This window comes from Eriocheir sinensis, chromosome 7, assembly GCF_024679095.1.
Source record: "Eriocheir sinensis breed Jianghai 21 chromosome 7, ASM2467909v1, whole genome shotgun sequence".
NCBI classification, from domain to species: domain Eukaryota; kingdom Metazoa; phylum Arthropoda; class Malacostraca; order Decapoda; family Varunidae; genus Eriocheir; species Eriocheir sinensis.
This window is the reverse complement of record NC_066515.1, coordinates 2123828-2143245: the sequence shown is the minus strand read 5'-3', so window position 1 is coordinate 2143245 and position 19418 is coordinate 2123828. Positions and strand designations below refer to the sequence as shown.

Genomic DNA, 19418 nt, shown 5'->3' with positions numbered 1-19418 from the left:
AATGAAGGAAGGGAAGGAAGGGAAGGAAGGGAATGCAAGGAAGGAATGCAAGGAAGGAATGAAGGAAGGAAGGAAGGAAGGAATGCAAGGAAGGAAGGAATGCAAGGAAGGGAAGGAAGGAAGGAAGGAATGCAAGGAAGGGAAGGAAGGGAAGCGAAGGGAAGGGAAGGGAATGCAAGGGAAGGGAAAGCAAGGGAAGGTAAGGGAAGGGAATGCAAGGGAAGGGAATGGAAATGAATTCAAGGGAAGGGAATGCAAGGGAAGGAAGGAAGGAAGGAAGGAAGGAAGGAATGCAAGGAAGGAAGGAAGGAAGGAAGGAATGCAAGGAAGGAAGAGAAGGAAGGAAAGGAATGCAAGGAAGGAAGGAAGGAAGGAAGGGAAGGAATGCAAGGGAAGGAAAGGAAGGAATGGAAGGAAGGAAGGAAGGAATGCAAGGAAGGAAGGGAAGGAAGGAAGGGAATGCAAGGAAAGGAAGGGAAGGAAGGAAGGAAGGGAAGGGAATGCAAGGGAAAGGAAAGGAAGGGAATGCAAGGGAAGGGAAGGGAAGGGAATGCAAGGAAGAAGGAAGGAAGGAAGGAAGGAGGAATGCAAGGAAGGAATGCAAGGGAATGCAAGGGAAGGGAAGGGAAATGAATGCAAGGGAAGGGAATGCAAGGGAAGAGAAGGGAAGGGAAGGGAAGGAAGGAAGGAAGGAATGTAAGGAAGAGAAGGAAGGAAGGAAGGAAGGAAGGGAATGGAAGGAAGGGAAGGAATGTAAGGGGAAGGGAAGGAAGGGAATGCAAGGGAAGGAAGGAAGGAAGGAATGCAAAGGAAGAGAAGGGAATGCAAGGGAAGGGAAGGGAAGAAAAGGGAAGGGAAGGGAATGCAAGGGAAGGGAAGGGAAGGGAATGCAAGGGAAGGGAAGGGAATGCAAGGGAAGGGAAGGGAATGCAAGGGAAGGGAAGGGAATGCAAGGGAAGGGAATGCAAGGGAAGGGAAGGGAATGCAAGGGAAGGGAAGGGAATGCAAGGGAAGGGAAGGGAAGGGAATGCAAGGGAAGGGAAGGGAAGGGAAGGGAAGGGAAGGGAATGGAAGGAAGGAAGGAATGCAAGGAAGGAAGGAAGGAAGGAAGGGAATGCAAGGGAAGGAAGGAATGCAAGGAAAGGAAGGGAAGGGAAAGGAAGGAAGGAAGGAATGCAAGGGAAGGGAATGCAAGGGAAGGGAAGGGAAGGGAATGCAAGGGAAGGGAAGGGAAGGGAAGGGAATGCAAGGGAAGGGAAGGGAAGGGAATGCAAGGGAAGGGAATGCAAGGGAAGGGAAGGGAATGCAAGGGAAGGGAATGCAAGGGAAGGGAAGGGAAGGGAAGGGAATGCAAGGGAAGGGAAGGGAAGGGAATGCAATGGAAGGGAAGAGAATGCAAGGGAAGGGAAGGGAAGGGAATGCAATGGAAGGGAAAAGAATGCAAGGGAAGGGAATGGAAGGGAAGAGAATGCAAGGGAAGGGAAGGGAAGGGAAGGGATAACCAATGCCAAATGACCATTGCTGTGGCCTCAAGGGACTTTTTGGGGCCACAGAAGATGAGTTGAAAGAACACACTTTTTTTTTTGGTTACATTCTCCTTTCTTTCTTTTTTTTTGCCTTCCTTCCTTCCTTCCTTCCTACCTTTATTCCTACTCTCATTCTCTCATTCCCTTCTTCCTTCCTTCCTACCCTTTCCTACCTACCTATTATATAAAGGCTTACTCTACTTTAATTACACAAAATACACTCTCAATGGCCACTCCAGGAACCCAACCCTCACACAGAACAAGACATGCTGTATTCATTAACTTGTACCTATAGACCCCAAGCTTGGTGTAGCCGATAGACCCCACACTCACCGCTTGTCCTCGCCCCAGACGGTGACGGCGGCCGGCACGTACGGCGGGTCCTCCCAGGTGGTGTTGGGGCACAAGAGGCTCCAGGGCTCCCTTCCCTCGGGCCAGTTCCAAGGCTGCTCCTCATTCGTCCCAAAGTTGGCCGGTTCGTTCATGTCCTGTGAACGTTTGAATATGAGAATAACATTGTCTTGGCGACTTTTAAATATGTACTTATGGGGGTTGCTGTTTTACTATCTGGGAGTTTAAGCAAGAGGAAACACAGAAAACGGTTTATAATTGAAGGAGATGAAAGAAGGATAATGTTGGCTAACTCTTGCATAAGGGATTTGGACAGCATAGGCATGGGCTGGGAGTTTAAACAAGAGGAAACACAAAAATAGGTTTATAATTGAAAGAGATGAAAGAAGGAGAGTGTTGGCTAACTCTTGCATATGGGATTTGGACAGCATAGGGATGGGCTGGGAGTTTAAGCAAGAGGAAACACAGAAAAAGGTTTATAATTGAAGGAGATGAAAGAAGGAGAGTGTTGGCTAACTCTTGCATAAGGGATTTGGACAGCATAGGCATGGGCTGGGAGTTTAAACAAGAGGAAACACAAAAATAGGTTTATAATTGAAAGAGATGAAAGAAGGATAGTGTTGGCTAACTCTTGCATATGGGATTTGGACAGCATAGGGATGGGCTGAGAGTTTAATTAAGCAAGAGGAAACACAGAAAAAGGTTTATAATTGCAAGAGATGAAAGAATGTGGTGTTGGCTAACTCTTGCATATGGGATTTGGACAGCATAGGGATGAGAAGCAGTAGGGTCACGGGTAGCAGGGCGCGGGAGGGGGGGAGGCATGCAGTTAGTAAGTTAAGAAGAGAAGTCGGCATGAAAATATCTTGCTAGCATCGCATGGCAGTATTGGAGTTCAAATCACATCACTCTGGGTCTTCACTGTCATGGTCTGATGCTTCTGGTCCATAAGCCAGACCAAATTTTATTACTAAACGGAGGGATTAAATGCCATAGTGATTTTCAGGTAGTTCAAACCCTCAACTTATGGACTTCTATGATGGACAGGCCAGATGTACACACACTCAAAAAACTATCGTTACAGTTGGGTCCGACAAATTTCACACTGAGCAACCCGGTAATCGCGGCAGGGTCGGTAAGAGTGCGATCACCCCCACCACCTCAGCTCTGCTGGGGGGAGCAGGACAGGACCCCCATAAGGAAGGGATAGAGAGGAAGGGAGACACTGAGATACCAAATATCACCAAAATATTAACGGAGTGATTTGAATGCCACTTGTATAAGCCTTATATTCACAAATCATTAAACAATAATGCTCATTATGATATACGTAACAGCGGTGGGTAGAAGTATTCTCCCATGTCAAAGACAAAAACAACCATCAACGCATGTCAGATACAGTTCAGTTCATGATGTGCCATCCTGGAACTAATGCTTCCACTGAACGTGTCTTTTCTTTCATGAACAAGTTGTGGGCATCTGGAAAAAACATAACTTAAAATTGCAACGCTAAAAGCATTGCTGGTAAGAAAGGTAAAGTTTAAACAGAGTTGCATGGACTTCTACAGGTTGTTTCAATCTACTCCAGGGCTACCCTTCTCTCTTGTGCTGCCTCATTGCCTAATAAAAACTGTGCGCTTTTTAAGTTGACGAATAAGGAATTCGGCGCGGGCTTTTGAATTGCCGAAATTAGCTGTCTCTGGAGAAGAGTAATTTACAAAATACTAGCTTGCATGCAGGAGTTAATTTGTCTAACATGTTGGTATAATGACTCGCCGATGATCATTACCCAGAGAATTAATCTTATTGGGTGCATTCCATGATTGTTTCGAGACAGGCCAATACCGTGACTCGAGTAGTGCACGCTAAACTAGTGAAACCAATGCCAACGTTATCTTACCATTTGGGTGATAAGTCAAGTTTATAATCCACTATAAATCTATCATAAGGTTAGTTAAGTTTTGCGTAACCTCCTGGGCTCAGTGGAGCCGTATGTGGCGATCAGTCAGTGGGATTCACTCTGATATCTGAATCCTGAGTGACTCATCACCGCAAGGTGTTTATCATATTGTATCCTAAATGGACGAAATTTTAGCTCTTCACTTGTGTGTGAGGCGTTAAAGCATAATTTCATCACCCCAAACACTACAATATTATAGCTACATGGAACACAGATCAATGAACTTCGACTAAGACTCCACCTGTGTGTTTCATGAAGCGTTACTGTGCCAGCTCAAATTCTACTGCTTCATTTACGAGTCCCGCTCACTTGGTTCAGGCAAGTGAACCCACACCCAACACACGCAGTGATACCAACATGAGTAGCCTGTTCTCAATGGCTTCGTCCTTGGTGTCAGTTTGTATCGTGCTGAATGTGTAACGATAGTTTTTTGAGTGTGTGTACAGCTGAATAAAGAAGGGAGAGGAAGAAGGGATAGCATATAAGTTCTGAAGGGTAGAGAATGAACATGAAGGCTCGCTGACAAGATCTCGTAAAGGGAGAGGAAAAAGAACTGATAGTATATAAATTTTGAAGGGTAGAGAAGAATAGGAAGACTCACTAACAAGGTTTTGTAAAGGGAGAGGAAGAAGAAGGGATGATGTATGAGTTTTGAAGGGCAGAGAAACATGGAAACATGGAAATGCAAGCAACAGAAAGCCTATTGGCTCATTACGAGGTCGCCCGCTTGGGTGATTTAATCTGCTCGACAGCCACTTGGAGCTTGAGGAGCAGATGAAAGCACCTCGATATTGAGGAGCAGATGAAAGCACCTCGTTATTCAGTTTACTCCCGACACAGCGAAATGACAGTCAATTCTATATTTGAAGGAGTTGATGGTATTCGCATTTACTACTTCTGAGGGAAGATTGTTCCAGTGGCGGATGACTCGGTTTGAAAAGAAACTCCTTCCAATGTCTGTGTTACATCGACTCGACTGAATGGGTAAACCGTTATTTCTAGTTCTTGAGTTGGTTTGCAGTTCAAAGAATTTGGAGTAATCGACGTTATTGAAGTTTTTCAGATACTTGAAGACTTGAATCATATCCCCTCGTGGGCGTCTTTTCTCCAATGTAAAGAGATTGAGTCGCTTGAGTCGTTCCTCGTACGGTTAAGCCATTAAGGTTGGAATCATCTTTGTGGCACGTCGTTGAATCCTTTCCAGTAAATCAATGTCCTTTCTGTAATTAGGAGACCAGAACTGTACTGCATACTCGAGGTGCGGTCTTACCATGGAATTATACAAGGATAGCATCACGTCTGGCGTTTTACACTCGAAGTTCCTCGCTATGAACCCGAGCATAGTGTTGGCTTTGTTGTAGGCTTTTTTACTGTGATTCGCGTGTTTCAGGTCACTGCTGATAGTGACTCCAAGATCCTTTTCCTCCTGCATCGCCTGCAGAGGTCTCCCATTCATGATGTATGTGTGGTTACTATTTCTGGACCCAATGTGCATGACTTTGCATTTGTCAACATTAAAGGACACATCAGCAAATTTTGATATTGTGGATTTCAGTCCTGATTCTAGGTCATTGGTATTTATGATAAGGAGAATGGGTCCCAGCACTGACCCTTGAGGCATTCCACTGGTGACTGGAAGCCAATCGGAAGGCTGTCCGTTGAGTAGCACTCGTTGTTTTCTGCCGGTGAGCCAATCTCTTATTCACGCGATCAGATTGGCTCCAATGCCCGCTGAGTGCAGTTTCTGAAGGAGTCGCTCGTGCAGTATCTTGTCGAAGGCTTTCTGAAAGTCCAGGTATATAACATCACTGGGGCAGGAAGACTCACTAACAAGGTTTTGGAAAGAGAGAGGAGGAAGAAGGGATAATGTATGAGTTTTGAAGGGTAGAGAAGAAGAAGAAGAAGACTCACTATAGTCCATTTCATTCTGTCTGTCCACTCGTGAACGTCGATGTGGCACCTGCGCATTGTTAGTTCGTGATTGCGTGAAGATCAACTTTATTTTTTCAGTGATATATTCGATGGTTTGTGTATACAGAAGACCCTCAAGCCCTCTTATATAAACTGCAAACATGCCGCTTTGCATAATCTACCATACAAGCACATGAAGGAACAACTTGTTTATCAAACAGTATAGTCTGAGCATACTCGAATGACTTGTAGCCTTTCAGACACCCATATTTCATCTCATTTAGGTACATAAAGTGATATCTGGCTCTGCAAGTGTCTATACATAAAAAATTATGATGCATGGCATGTTAATAACATGGATACTATTCTAAATAGCCAAGCATCACATTCAACAATTAGCCTGTTATTTACTATTTCATGTTATTTTGAATATTAATCATTATTTACATGCAGCAAATTATTAAAGTACCCTTTATTTGCACTTGAAAAGCCAGATGTATTTTAATATACCTGAAATGAGATGAATTATATGAATTTGAAAAAATATAGATCGTTCGAGCATGATGTGACTATGTTCTTTGATACAAGCTTGTCTTTTCGTGTGAGATTAAACATAGGAATACATACATAGGAAGAACAGACACCAAAAGACCTGGCGGTCTATGGCGAGGGTGTCTGTTTACTACCGTTACTAATAGTAATTTACGTGTAGAAGGAGAGATTAGAATAGATGAAGGCTCTTCCCCACCCACCTCTCCCTCCGGCAACTTTTGACAGGATATCAGTCTCTAAATCGTTCACGTAAATTATGAATAGTGTTGGCCCCAGGACCGAACCTTGGGGCACGCCACTGGTTACGGGTTGCCAATCGGATGTATCACCACTCGGAATTACACGCTGTTCTCTGTCTGGGAGCCAGTCATGAATCCACGCACACAGATGGTCACTAATACCGTGGGAACGCAGTTTTGAAATAGGCCTAACATGGGGAACTTTATCAAATGCCTTCTGAAAGTCTAGGTAAATCACATCGTATGGGGCTCGGGCGTCCCAACTTGAATAAACGTCGTTGAAAAAAGTTAATAAGTTGGTAAGGCAAGATCGATTACTACGAAATTCATGCTGATTATCAGTTATCAAATCATTTGTTTCTAGGAAAGTGATCATTTTATCCCTGATTATTTTTTTGAATAATTTAATTAGGACAGACGTAAGGCTGATAGGACGATAATTACTGGCTTGTTTTTCATCTTCTTTTTTAAAGATCGGGGTAACATTGGCTCTTTTCCATGCAAAGGGCACACTTGCCTGTACTAATGACTTATTGAACATTGACGTTATGGGTAATTCTTGATGTAGACTACATTCTCTTAACACGCGAGGAGAGAAATTGTCAGGGCCCGAAGATTTATTTGGATCTATTTTTTTGCAGGTACGCACGCACTTTACTGATCTCAATTTCGGTCAACGCAAGCTTATGTTCTTCAGGGCCTTGAAAAATAGTCCTCGGGGCTGGGATCGATGTCATGTTCTCTTTTGTGAATACGCTACAAAAGGTTGAATTTAGGACCGACGCCATGCCTTTATCATCACTAATCGTGTCGCCATTTACTAATAGTGGCCCGATATTATTTTTAACAGTTTTTTTTTGTTTCTTATGTAACTGAAAAATAACCTGGGATTTTTCTTAGCATCGTGATATTTTCATCTCATACTTGCGTTTCTGTTTTCTGATTTTCTTTTCGCACTCTCTTGATATTGATATAATTAGTATGATCCTGTGAATTGTGTGACAGCTTCTATTTATTATAGTTTTCTTTTTTTGACGATGATTTTCTGTAGGAAATTGGTCATCCACAACGGCTTATGGTTCTCTGTCCTTCGTGGCTTAAGTGGGATGAATTTATTTACGCTCGCTGTGATTTGTGCAGTAAAACGATTATACATTTAATAACGCTGATGTTATTAACAAAGTGATTCCAATTTACTTATGCCAGTTCTCTTCTTAGGTCCAAAAAATTCGCTTTACTATAGTTAGGTATTAGGAGTGAGTTTTCTCATGCTTTTGTTTCAACAATTAACACATCTGATTATGTATTTGACAGTTGTCTCAAGTATAGAGGTGAAAATCTCTTTTTCTATTTAGTTTTTGAAAATCAAAAGTTCTCTACAGGTCCAGTTTTGCCAACCTTTCCAGAAGTGGATATTTTGGAGTTTGTAGTTATTTACCTTTGCGTGGCTTAGCAATAGGAGAGGAAAAAAGCAAATCAAAAAGAAGAGAAAAAAACAACAAAAAGAAAAAAGGCTGGGGTGAAAGGGGGTATTAAACAATCCACTTTTTTTATTATTTATATCAAATGACTTAGACACTTTTATTAGTAGTGATGTTTAAATGGGGATAATAAGATTTGGTATAGGATGGTAGGAAGATATAGGATCGGATCAGGATGGGATCTAGTGAACTCAACAGATTATATGACAGGGCGTTTGCTTTGTCTTTTGAATGGCAAATTTGTGGAAGGATTAGTATGCTATTCACTTACCAGGTAGGACCACTACATAACAACTAACGTGGCACTCTCATAAAATGGTCTGGAGGCAGAGGATTTGGGGTCTCTTAAGCTCTAGATTCCGTCAAGGCACAATGCATTCAAGCAAGAAATCAATGCTAATAAAATTTAAATGGGTCCATCTAGTTATAAAGGAAGCACAGAAGTGTAAGCAAAATATCTTAAACCATATTAGAACTCATCTTAGGATAGTTAGCACCAGTCTATAGACCCTTCTAGTCAATGGACTATCAAATGTTAATGAAATCAAAAGAATAGAATAGCTAAGATGGAGAAGGAGACTAGGGGGAGAGAAACTGACCAAGTTGAGGGAAAGACTCAAACAGTTAAACTTGGAAGCGAAAGTGCGTGGAGACAAAAAGTGGATTTATGAGTGAGGTATAAATGGATGAGAAGGGCTTTAATAATTTAATTAATTTGTTGGTTTTTAAGGTTGGGTAGGTAGAGGAGTAACAACGGGTAACTGGATTAAATTCAGAGATTCAAACGAGGAGACATAGGCAAAATTTTTTACAGGTGGGTGGTGGATGAGAATAGGCTTAGCAGTCATGTGGTGTGGTGAGGCCAATACAATTGTCAAAAATAGAAAAATAGAATAATAGAATTCATGACGAGGGGCATTAGGTTAGATACATGGGAGGGTCAGGTCAGGGAGCTGCCACCAGACAGGTCTGACCTCTCTTGCAGACTCCTGCGTTCTTATGTTCTGATGTTCTTATGTTGTGGTCGCTGCTTGCAAATGGTTCACTGACCTCACAGGCAGTTATGAGGTGGCTGTCGGTCGTGAAGACTAAATCAGGAATGTTGTTTCCGCGTGTCGGCGCCGTAACTGTTTGATAAAGAAATATGTCTTGCACAAAGTTTATTAATCTAGATCCTTCTCTGTCGCTAGAGAGGGCAGACCAGTTAACGGAGGGGTTATTGAAGTCACCACATATTATTGCATTTCTATTTCTGAGAACTTTACTTATCTCTGCGTAGAGATTTCCATCAATGTCTTCATTTGATTTAGGAGGTCGGTAAATTTCGCCCAGAACATACTTTTCATTATTGATCGTCGCTTGTACACATAATGAATCATAAGCCTCTGTCTCGGTTGTGTTAAGCTGAATGACTTATAAATTATTTTTCGCATATATTATTACACCTCCACCTTTTTTGTGTAGATGACACTTACCAAACGCATTGTGACCATTGATAGCTACTTCACTTAACTGATGCTTGGCGTGCGTTGTACACTCACAGAGGTAACACCCGCGTGCTTGTGTCCGCTTACATTTGTGCTCTAGTGTGCAATCTTTGTGTTTTCAGTACTACAGTGTGCGTTCATTTTGGTTTACAAGATTTTTGGCCCGTGAGCAAAATGCCGGAACGAATTGGGGTTCCAAACCAAGGCATGACTGTAAGGCTGTTTGAGAGATTACATAATTCTTTCTCCATACTTACAATCCACAGGCCTAAAGCACAAACGTAAGGGGACAAGAGCGCGCAGGTGCTACCTCTTGTGAGTGTACAACGTGGACCGAGACCCCATTTTCCGTTCTGAGCGCTCTGGTCTTGCGGTGAACAAAGGGAACCTACGCTCGTGTCTTCGTCTTCTACAAACAGGATACTCGTACACCAACTCACCGCTCGCAAACCAAGGCATTTTCAGCGACTTTTCTTTTGCTCGTAAATGAAAACACTCGTAAGGTAAGGCACTTGTAAACCCAGGTATTACTGTACGTGAGATTAACACTGCAAAAATCTTTCCGTGCAGAGAGAGTACTTACAATCATCAAGTGTGGGATGCAGAGTGGTTGTTCTTGTTACTAAACACTGATGCATGTCTTGTGATCGGCTAAGAAAGAGAGAGTTCTCGATGGAAGAAATTGGTGGTATTACTGTATTACTCACAATCCACAGGCCGTCAAAGTGGAGCCCAGTGTCCACGAAGAGTCGCGTTATTTCATCCTTCCACCACGCCCTGGCAGAGGCGCGGAAGAAGTCTGGGAAGGCCGTCCTGTTGTCTGGCCACACCTGGAAGGATGTGGAGGTTGTTACGATGTGCCGGGCAAAGGAGAGGAAAGGGAAGGAAAGTAAACAAAAGAAAATGAAAAGGAAGGATGAAGGAAAGGGTGCAGGAAATGACCGTTTAAGTAAGGAGGAGGAGGAGGAGGAGGCACCTAAAGAATTATATACAGGAATCCATGACGTTAATAACAATGAAGGAATAAAAGAAAGAAGCAAATAAAATAAATAAATAAATAAAAATGTATATACAGTGCACGAAATATAGGCAACAGAGAAAGGAAAGAAGAAATGGAAGAATGAAAAAAATAAAGTAGGAAGAAAAGGAGAGGAGTCAATGAAGGAAAAATGGGAAGGAGGGGAAACGGAGAAAGAAAATATAGAAACAATGGAAGGAAAGAAGGAAGGAAGGAAGGAAGGAAGGAGGAAAAGAGGGAAGTAGAGAGAGAGAGAGAGAGAGAGAGAGAGAGAGAGAGAGAGAGAGAGAGAGAGAGAGAGAGAGAGAGAGAGAGAGAGAGAGAGAGATACATAGATTTACATAGAAAATCAGACCACACAGACCCCATGGTCCAGACTAGGTGGTCTGTCCTTAAACCTAAGTGATTCTACATTAATCAGATGGCTCCAAAACGTTGCATTTCAACTCTAGTTGATATTAAGTTGAAGGAAGTGACGGTCGAGCTTGTTTTTGAAGGAGTCAATCGTGTTACACTGGACCACTGAAGGTGGGAGCTTATTCCATTCTCGCACTACAACGGTGGTGAAGAAAAATTTGGTGCAGTCTGAATTTACTTGTCTACATTTGAGTTTTGTGCCATTGTTCCTCGTATGCAAAGTGTCATCGATCATAAACAATTTTAATCTGTCTACATTCGTGAAACCATTAAGTATTTTAAAACATTCGATCAGTTTTCCTCGGAGGCGACGTTTCTCAAGAGAGAACATGTTAAGGGTGGAAAGCCTTTCTTCGTAGGATTTGTTGCGCAAGGAAGGGATCATTTTTGTTGCCCGACGCTGAACACCTTCTAATTTAGCAATGTCCTTTGCATGGTGGGGAGACCAAAACTGTACTGCATATTCCAAGTGGGGTCTGACTAAACTATTGTAGAGTGGAAGTATTACATCTTTATTCTTGAATAAAAAGTTTATTTTAATGAAGCCCAACATTCTGTTCGCTTTATTTGCTGCATCGATGCATTGATGTGAGAATTTGAGATTTGACGCGATTTTGACTCCCAAGTCCTTAACGCATTGAACTCACCTGGAAAACTTGTCTCCAGAATGCAACAATTATTAATAAACTCACCTGGAAAACTTGTCTCCAGAATGCAACAATTATTGGTAAACTCGCCTGGAAAACTTGTCTCCAGAATGCAACAATTATCTAGTAAACTCACCTGGAAAACTTGTCTCCAGAATGCAACAATTATCTAGTAAACTCACCTGGAAAACTTGTCTCCAGAATGCAACAATTATTAGTAAACTCACCTGGAAAACTTGTCAACAGAATCCAACAATTATTAGTAAACTCACCTGGAAAACTTGTCTCCAGAATCCAACAATTATTAGTAAACTCACCTGGAAAACTTGTCTCCAGAATCCAACAATTATTAGTAAACTCACCTGTAAAACTTGTCTCCAGAATCCAACAATTATTAGTAAACTCACCTGGAAAACTTGTCTCCAGAATCCAACAATTATTAGTAAACTCACCTGGAAAACTTGTCTCCAGAATCCAACAATTATTAGTAAACTCACCTGGAAAACTTGTCAACAGAATCCAACAATTATTAGTAAACTCACCTGGAAAACTTGTCTCCAGAATCCAACAATTATTAGTAAACTCACCTGGAAAACTTGTCAACAGAATCCAACAATTATTAGTAAACTCACCTGGAAAACTTGTCAGCAGAATCCAACAATTATTAGTAAACTCACCCAGCCACACCACATACCACACCACACCCTCCAGCACCACCACACCCAGCCACACACCCCAGCCACACCACACCCAGCCACACCACACCCAGCCACACCACCCACCACACCACCAAGCCACACCACCCATCACACCACCCAGCCACACCACCCACCACACCACCCAGCCACACCACCCACCACACCACCCAGCCACACCACCCACCACACCACCCAGCCACACCACCCACCACACCACCCAGCCACACCACCCACCACACCACCCTCCACACCACCCAGCCACACCACCCACCACACCACCCAGCCACACCACCCACCACACCACACCCAGCCACACCACCCAGCCACACCACCCAGCCGCACCACCCAGCCACACCACCCAGCCACACCACCCACCACACCACCCAGCCACACCACCCATCACACCACCCAGCCACACCACCACACCACCCAGCCACACCACCCACCACACCACACCACCACACCACCCAGCCACCACCACCACCCACCCACAACACCCAGCCACACCACACAACACATCTCCCACCACACCACCTAGCCAAACCACCACACCACCCAGCCACACCACCCACCACACCACCCAGCCACACCACCCACCACACCACCCAGCCACACCACCCACCACACCACCCACCACACCACCCAGCCACACCACCCAGCCACACCACCCAGCCACACCACCCACCACCCCACCGAGCCACCCCACCCAGCCACACCACCCACCACCCCACCCAACCACACCACCCACCACATCACCCAGCCACACCACCCAGCCACACCACCCACCACACCACCCAGCCACACCACCCACCACACCACCCACCACACCACCCAGCCACACCACCCAGCCACACCACCCACCACACCACCCAGCCACACCACCCACCACACCACCCAGCCACACCACCCACCACACCACCCAGCCACACCACCCACCACACCACCCAGCCACACCACCCACCACACCACCCAACTGCACCACACCCAGACACACCACACCACCCAGCCACACCACACACCACACCACACCCAGCCACACCACACCACCCAGCCACAGAACATCACAGACATCATAAAGAAGTCGAGGTCGGAGATATTTTTACTGTCCACGACTACGACCCTGGACAAAAGTAGACAACTCCAGCAGCCTTGAGTCCACACCCCTGTCTCAACCAACTCCCTTAAACCAGCAGCGGCACTAATATTAGGTAAGACGTTGATTCAGTAAACTCACGTAGCCCAGCATGACATCCCCAGCACCAAAGTTGTCCGCCGGCACCAATTCCTTCGGCCACTTGATGTACACGTCCTGGTCCCTGGCTCTCTGGTGCACCAAGTACTCAGCCGCCCCCAGCTATTGAGAGGAATTTCGTTAGTGGGATTCATGGCTTTGTTTCCTTATTTCAACGATGCATGTCAATAGAGAAGAATGTGTGACAGAACTGTGGGAAGGGGGAGGCATCCAGTTAGCCTGTTCAGAAGAGCAGTCAGCGTGAAAATATCGGCAGAAGAGAGAAAGATGCACAACACTGAAGCGGAATTTGAGAGAAGAAGACTTGGTAAGAGAAGGGGAGCTGATGAGCGGAGAAACCTTCGACTTTACTCTCTCCGAAAGGCATGTGCAGAATTTGAGAGTAGAAGACTTGGTAAGAGAAGGGGAGCTGATGAGCGGAGAAACCTTCGACTTTACTCTCTCCGAAAGGCATGTGCAGAATTTGAGAGTAGAAGACTTGGTAAGAGAAGGGGAGCTGATGAGCGGAGAAATCTTTGACTCTACTCTCTCCAAAAGGCATGTGCAGAATTCGAGAGTAGAAGACTTGGTAAGAGAAGGGGAGCTGATGAGCGGAGAAACCTATGACTCTACTCTCTCCAAAAGGAATGTGTGGCTCTCTCGGCCTCTCGCTCTTTTTCTCTTTTGCCGGAGCAGCAGTGTTCAGCGGGCTTTTTTTTCCGGACGTTTTCAAGTTCAGCCATTTTTGTGTCAATATTTCCATTCTAACTTTCCGCTGCATCATTTTCTTGCTCACATTCATTAATTTTTCAAGTTTTCTCACTTCACATTTATTTTGTTCGTCATCTTTCTATTCTTTTTTTTCACATTTCTTTCTCTCTTCCCTCATAGCTTATTCTCCTCTTCCTCCTCCTCCTCCTCCTCCTTCTCCCTTTTTTTTCTTTCTATATCTTTCTTTCTCTCTTTCCTCCTCCTCCTCCATGCCTCCCTTGCTGTAAAAATCAATCAATCAATATAAATACAGTTAACCCGGTAGCAGCGGGGATCATGTTTCTTAATGGTCCCTCTAAGCAAGAAAAATGAGAAAAAATCATCACTCACACAAACCATTTCATAGTATATATCGAAGCATTTGTGATCAGTTTATGTATCATCTATTTTGGGGGGGGTTTAAATCATGGCACGAATTTGGCCCGTCGCTGCTACCGGGTTAACTTAAGAAGTAGGCTACCTGTCCTCACCTCAGCGTTGATGGCGGGGTCCAGGATGACGATGAAGCGCAGTCCCTCCTTTTTGACACTCTCCACGTACTCCTGCAGCCCTTGGAAGTTCACGGGGTCTACAGTGAAGTCCAGCCGGCGGTCCATGTGGTCTATGTCCGCGTACTGCACATCCTGGTGATAGAAACAGATTTTGGTAATGAGAACAAATCGAAAATGAATAAAAAAAAACAAAGCCAGCTGAAGAAAGTGCTTGGAATACGGATGGTCAGAAACAGAGGTGCAGAGTAGGAGTCAGAGTCACAGAGTCGCCTAGTTCTGGTCGGAGTCAGAATTGTTAAGAATATCTCCAAATCCGATTCCTTTACACTATGTCATGTGTGTGATGTGTGGCTGGGTGTGGTGTGGTGTGTGGTGTGTGATGTGGTGTGGTGTGTGGTGTGGTGTGGGGTGGGGTGTGTGGTGTGGTGCAGTGTGGTGTGTGGTGTGGTGTGGTGTGGTGTGGTGTGGTGTGGTGTGGGGTGGTGTGGCATGGTGTGGTGTGTGGTGTGGGGTGGTGTGGTGTGGTGTGGTGTGGTGTGTGGGGTGTGGGGTGGGGTGGGGTGGGGTAGTGTTGTAATGCCCCGACGAGCTTATTTTCTATCCTTCCTATTTCTCAACACGGCCTCTGCGTGTATCGAAATAACACGAGAAATTAATCAAGATCAGGGTATTCGCCGGCTGCCTGGGATTGAACCCGCGACCAGCGTGACGGGAGAGCCACTCCTTACCGAGTCGGCCAAAGAGGTACCCCGCTGGCTAAGTGGGTTATGGGAGGCTCGTTCATCAGGCCGTCGCCGCACTCCAGTGTGGTGTGTGGTGTGTGGGGTGGGGTGGTGTGGTGTGGTGTGGGGTGGGGTGGTGTGGTGTGGTGTGGTGTGAGGTGGGGTGTGGGGTGGGGTGGGGTGTGTGGTGTGGTGTGGTGTGGTGTGGTGTGGTGTGGTGTGTGGTGTGGTGTGTGGTGTGGTGTGGCTGTGTTGGTTTTCCTACCACTGTACTCTTTTTGGGGGGGGCACCAGCCAATCGTGGCTATTAGGCCACCACTGAACGGCACAAGAGGGGCAGGGGAGGGGGGGTTAAGTGTTGGAGTTGGCATGATAAAATTTCCTGGAGTTGGACCCAGACATCCACTTCTTGCTTTACTTTTGGCATAAGTTGGATTTTACAGAGAGAGGGGTTGAGGCTCCTGCCCATCCAACCCACACCAGAGGCTGCACTGACTGACAGCAGTGGGCAGGGACACAGGACCCCTGAGAGGATAAATACCCCTCACACACACAGTGGGCAGGGACACAGGACCCCTGAGAGGGTAGATCCCTCACACACACAGTGGGCAGGGACACAGGACCCCTGAGAGGGTAAATCCCTCACACACACAGTGGGCAGGGACACAGGACCCCTGAGAGGGTAAATCCCTCACACACACAGTGGGCAGGGACACAGGACCCCTGAGAGGGTAAATCCCTCACACACACAGTGGGCAGGGACACAGGACCCCTGAGAGGATAAATACCCCTCACACACAGCGTGTAACTTCATAAACTAAGCTAATGGACTTAATATAAAGAAGAGGTCTTGAGTGTTGGGTGCACGGCCAAGGTGGTCAGGAAAGCTGTGGGTCTTTTTAACAGAATGGTGAGCCAAGGAGGACGGGGAACATTAATATCCCTAAAGATAAAGACTCAGCGAAGATAATGGGTGAAGAGATCAATCCATCCATCCATCTCTAGATTTTGTCTCCCCAAGTAGGGGCCGCGGGCCATTGTCAAGGAAAGAATTTTGTATAATAAAATTACCTGAGAAAGATGAATGTGTATAAACAGGAATATGTTTAAATAATTATCACAGAGAAGGCATATATATATATATATATATATATATATATATATATATATATATATATATATATATATATATATATATATATATATATATATATATATGATCATGAATATTTTCGTTTTGTTGACAACACAGTTTAAAATGCAAGTTTTTCCACTGAATTTTTTTTTTTTTTTTTTTTTTTTTTACAGCAAAGGAGACAGTTCAAGGGCACACAAAAAGCAAACATTAACAAAAAAAGCCCGCTACTCGCTGCTCCTAAAAAGAATCCAAAGAGGTGACCGAAAGATAGGTCAGTTTTGGGAGGAGAGGTGTCCTGATACCCTCCTCTTGAAAGAGTTTAAGTCGTAGGCAGGAGGAAATACAGATGAAGGAAGATTGTTCCAGAGTTTACCAGCGTGAGGGATGAAAGAGTGAAGATGCTGGTTAACTCTTGCATAAGGGGTTTGGACAGTATAGGGATGAGCATGAGTAGAAAGTCGAGTGCAGCGGGGCCATGGGAGGGGGAGGCATGCAGTTAGCAAGTTCAGAAGAGCAGTCAGCGTGGAAATATCGATAGAAGATAGAGAGGCAACATTGCGGCGGACTTTAAGAGGTAGAAGACTATCAGTATGAGAAGGAGAGCTGATGAGACGAAGAGCCTTAGCCTCCACTCTGTCCAGAAGAGCTGTGTGAGTGGAGCCCCCCCACACATGAGATGCAGACTCCATACGAGGGCGGACAAGGCCCCTGTATATGGACAGCAACTGTGCAGGGGAGAAGAACTGGCGGAGACGGTACAAAACGCCCAGCCTCGAGGAAGCTGATTTAGTAAGAGATGAGATATGAAGTTTCCAGTTGAGATTTTGAGTTAAGGATAGACCGAGAATGTTTAGTGTTGAGGAAGGTGATAGCTGGGTGTTGTCAAAGAATAGGGGATAGTTGTTTGGAAGATTGTGTCGAGTGGATAGGTGGAGAAACTGTGTTTTTGAGGCGTTGAAGGACACCAGGTTCTTCTTGCCCCAATCGGAAATAATAGTAAGGTCTGAAGCTAAGCGTTCTGCAGCCTCCAGCCTTGAGTCGTTAAGTTCCTGAAGGGTGGGTCTTTTATTAAAAGAAGTTGAATAATGCAGAGTGGAATCATCGGCGTAGGAATGGATAGGACAGTTCGTTTTGGAAAGAAGATCATCAATGAACAACAGAAAAAGAGTGGGAGATAGGACAGAACCCTGTGGGACACCACTGTTAATAGATTTAGGAGAAGAACAGTGGCCGTCTACCACGGCAGAAATAGAACGGTCAGAAAGGAAACTGGAGATAAAGGTACAGAGAGAAGGATAGAAACCGTAGGAGGGTAGTTTAGAAAGCAAAGATTTGTGCCAGACCCTATCAAAAGCTTTTGATATGTCCAGCGCAATAGCAAAAGTTTCACCGAAACGGCTTAGAGAGGATGACCAAGAGTCAGTTAAGATAGCCTGTACACGCCCCTTGCGGAACCCATACTGGCGATCAGGTAGAAGATCAGAAAGGTGCTTTTGAATCTTCCGGTTAAGGATTGATTCAAAAGCTTTAGATAGACAGGAAAGTAAAGCTATAGGGCTGTAGTTTGAGGGATTGGAACGGTCACCCTTCTTAGGCACAGGCTGTATGAAGGCGCACTTCCAGCAGAAAGGCAAGGTAGATGTTGATAGGCAGAGGCGAAAGAGTTTGACCAGGCAGGGTGTCAGCACGAAGGCAGTTTTTAAGGACAATAGGAAGCACTCCATCAGGTCCATAAGCCTTCTGAGATTTGAGGCCAGAGAGGCCATAGGAAACAGCATTCTTGAGAATCTTAATAACTGGCACAAAGGAGTCAGAGGGGGGATGAGTAGGAGGAATATGCCCAGAATCGTCCAGAGTGGAGTTTTTAGAAAAAGTTTGAGAGAAGAGTTCAGCCTTAGAGATAGATGAGACGGCAGTGTTGCTATCAGGACTGAGGAGTGGAGGGAAAGATGAAGAAGTGAAGTTGGAGGAGATGTTTTTGGCTAGATGCCAGAAGTCACGGGAAGAGTTAGAGAAAGCAAGGTTTTGACATTTTCTATTAATGAAAGAATTTTTGGTTGTTGCAAGTAAGGGCCATGTGCCGGGCCACGCCTTACCTGGGGAATGCCGCGCCGCCTGGTGCGGGAGACGGCCGCCTGCAAGTTGGTGAGGTTGTTGTAGCCATACCTGCGGGACCAAAGGAACACATCACAATACACATTTACTGAGGCAACTAAAGTTCTTTGATAATTTTGGAATCAACTGTAAATATCTTAGAATCCCATCTGTCTGGAGTTACTGCCAGGCACAGAACTGCTGGCAGGGCATCACTGGGGGCTGGAAACCAAATGTTCGGTCATTATGAATCAATAACAAGGCGCTGACGATAGAAATCAAATAATTGTTTCCATTTTTAACCCTGAGGATGGAGACATGAATAGAGTATGCACAAGGGTAGCCTGAAGGAATGGAGCATCTGGGCTGCTGACAGGCTGTGAACTTTGTCCAGTCTCTGGAAGTGACGATAGCTACAGTTAGGTGAGGCTGGGAAGGCCTGTGCTACTAAAGTTACAGTTAACCAGGAACACTTATGGCGTGGTGGACCTGCGCTACTATAGTTGAGTTACCCAGGGAAAGGCTACTATCCAAATCCCTTATGCAAGAGTTAATCAGCATCTTCTTTCTTTTATCCCTTTTGTTGGTAAACTCTGGAGCAGCCTTCCTACGTCTGTATTTCCTCCTGCTTGCAACTTGAACTCTCTCAAGAGGGGAGTATCAAGACACTTCTCCAACCCAAAC

The 19418-nt window shown here is 45.0% G+C and overlaps 1 protein-coding gene across 2 annotated transcripts in view; it reads right to left on the bottom strand.

Moving 5' to 3' along the window:
• LOC126992249 (maltase-glucoamylase-like) overlaps positions 1 to 19418 on the bottom strand; it is a 123641-nt gene that overhangs the window by 61714 nt on the left and 42509 nt on the right. For both annotated transcript variants that reach the window (XM_050850918.1, XM_050850919.1), the window contains 5 exons: positions 18737 to 18806; positions 14760 to 14912; positions 13522 to 13641; positions 10215 to 10337; positions 1860 to 2014 (listed from right to left, as the gene is read on the bottom strand). In XM_050850918.1, coding sequence (XP_050706875.1) covers positions 1860 to 2014; positions 10215 to 10337; positions 13522 to 13641; positions 14760 to 14912; positions 18737 to 18806 — 621 coding nt within the window. The remainder of the gene's footprint in view (positions 1 to 1859; positions 2015 to 10214; positions 10338 to 13521; positions 13642 to 14759; positions 14913 to 18736; positions 18807 to 19418) is intronic.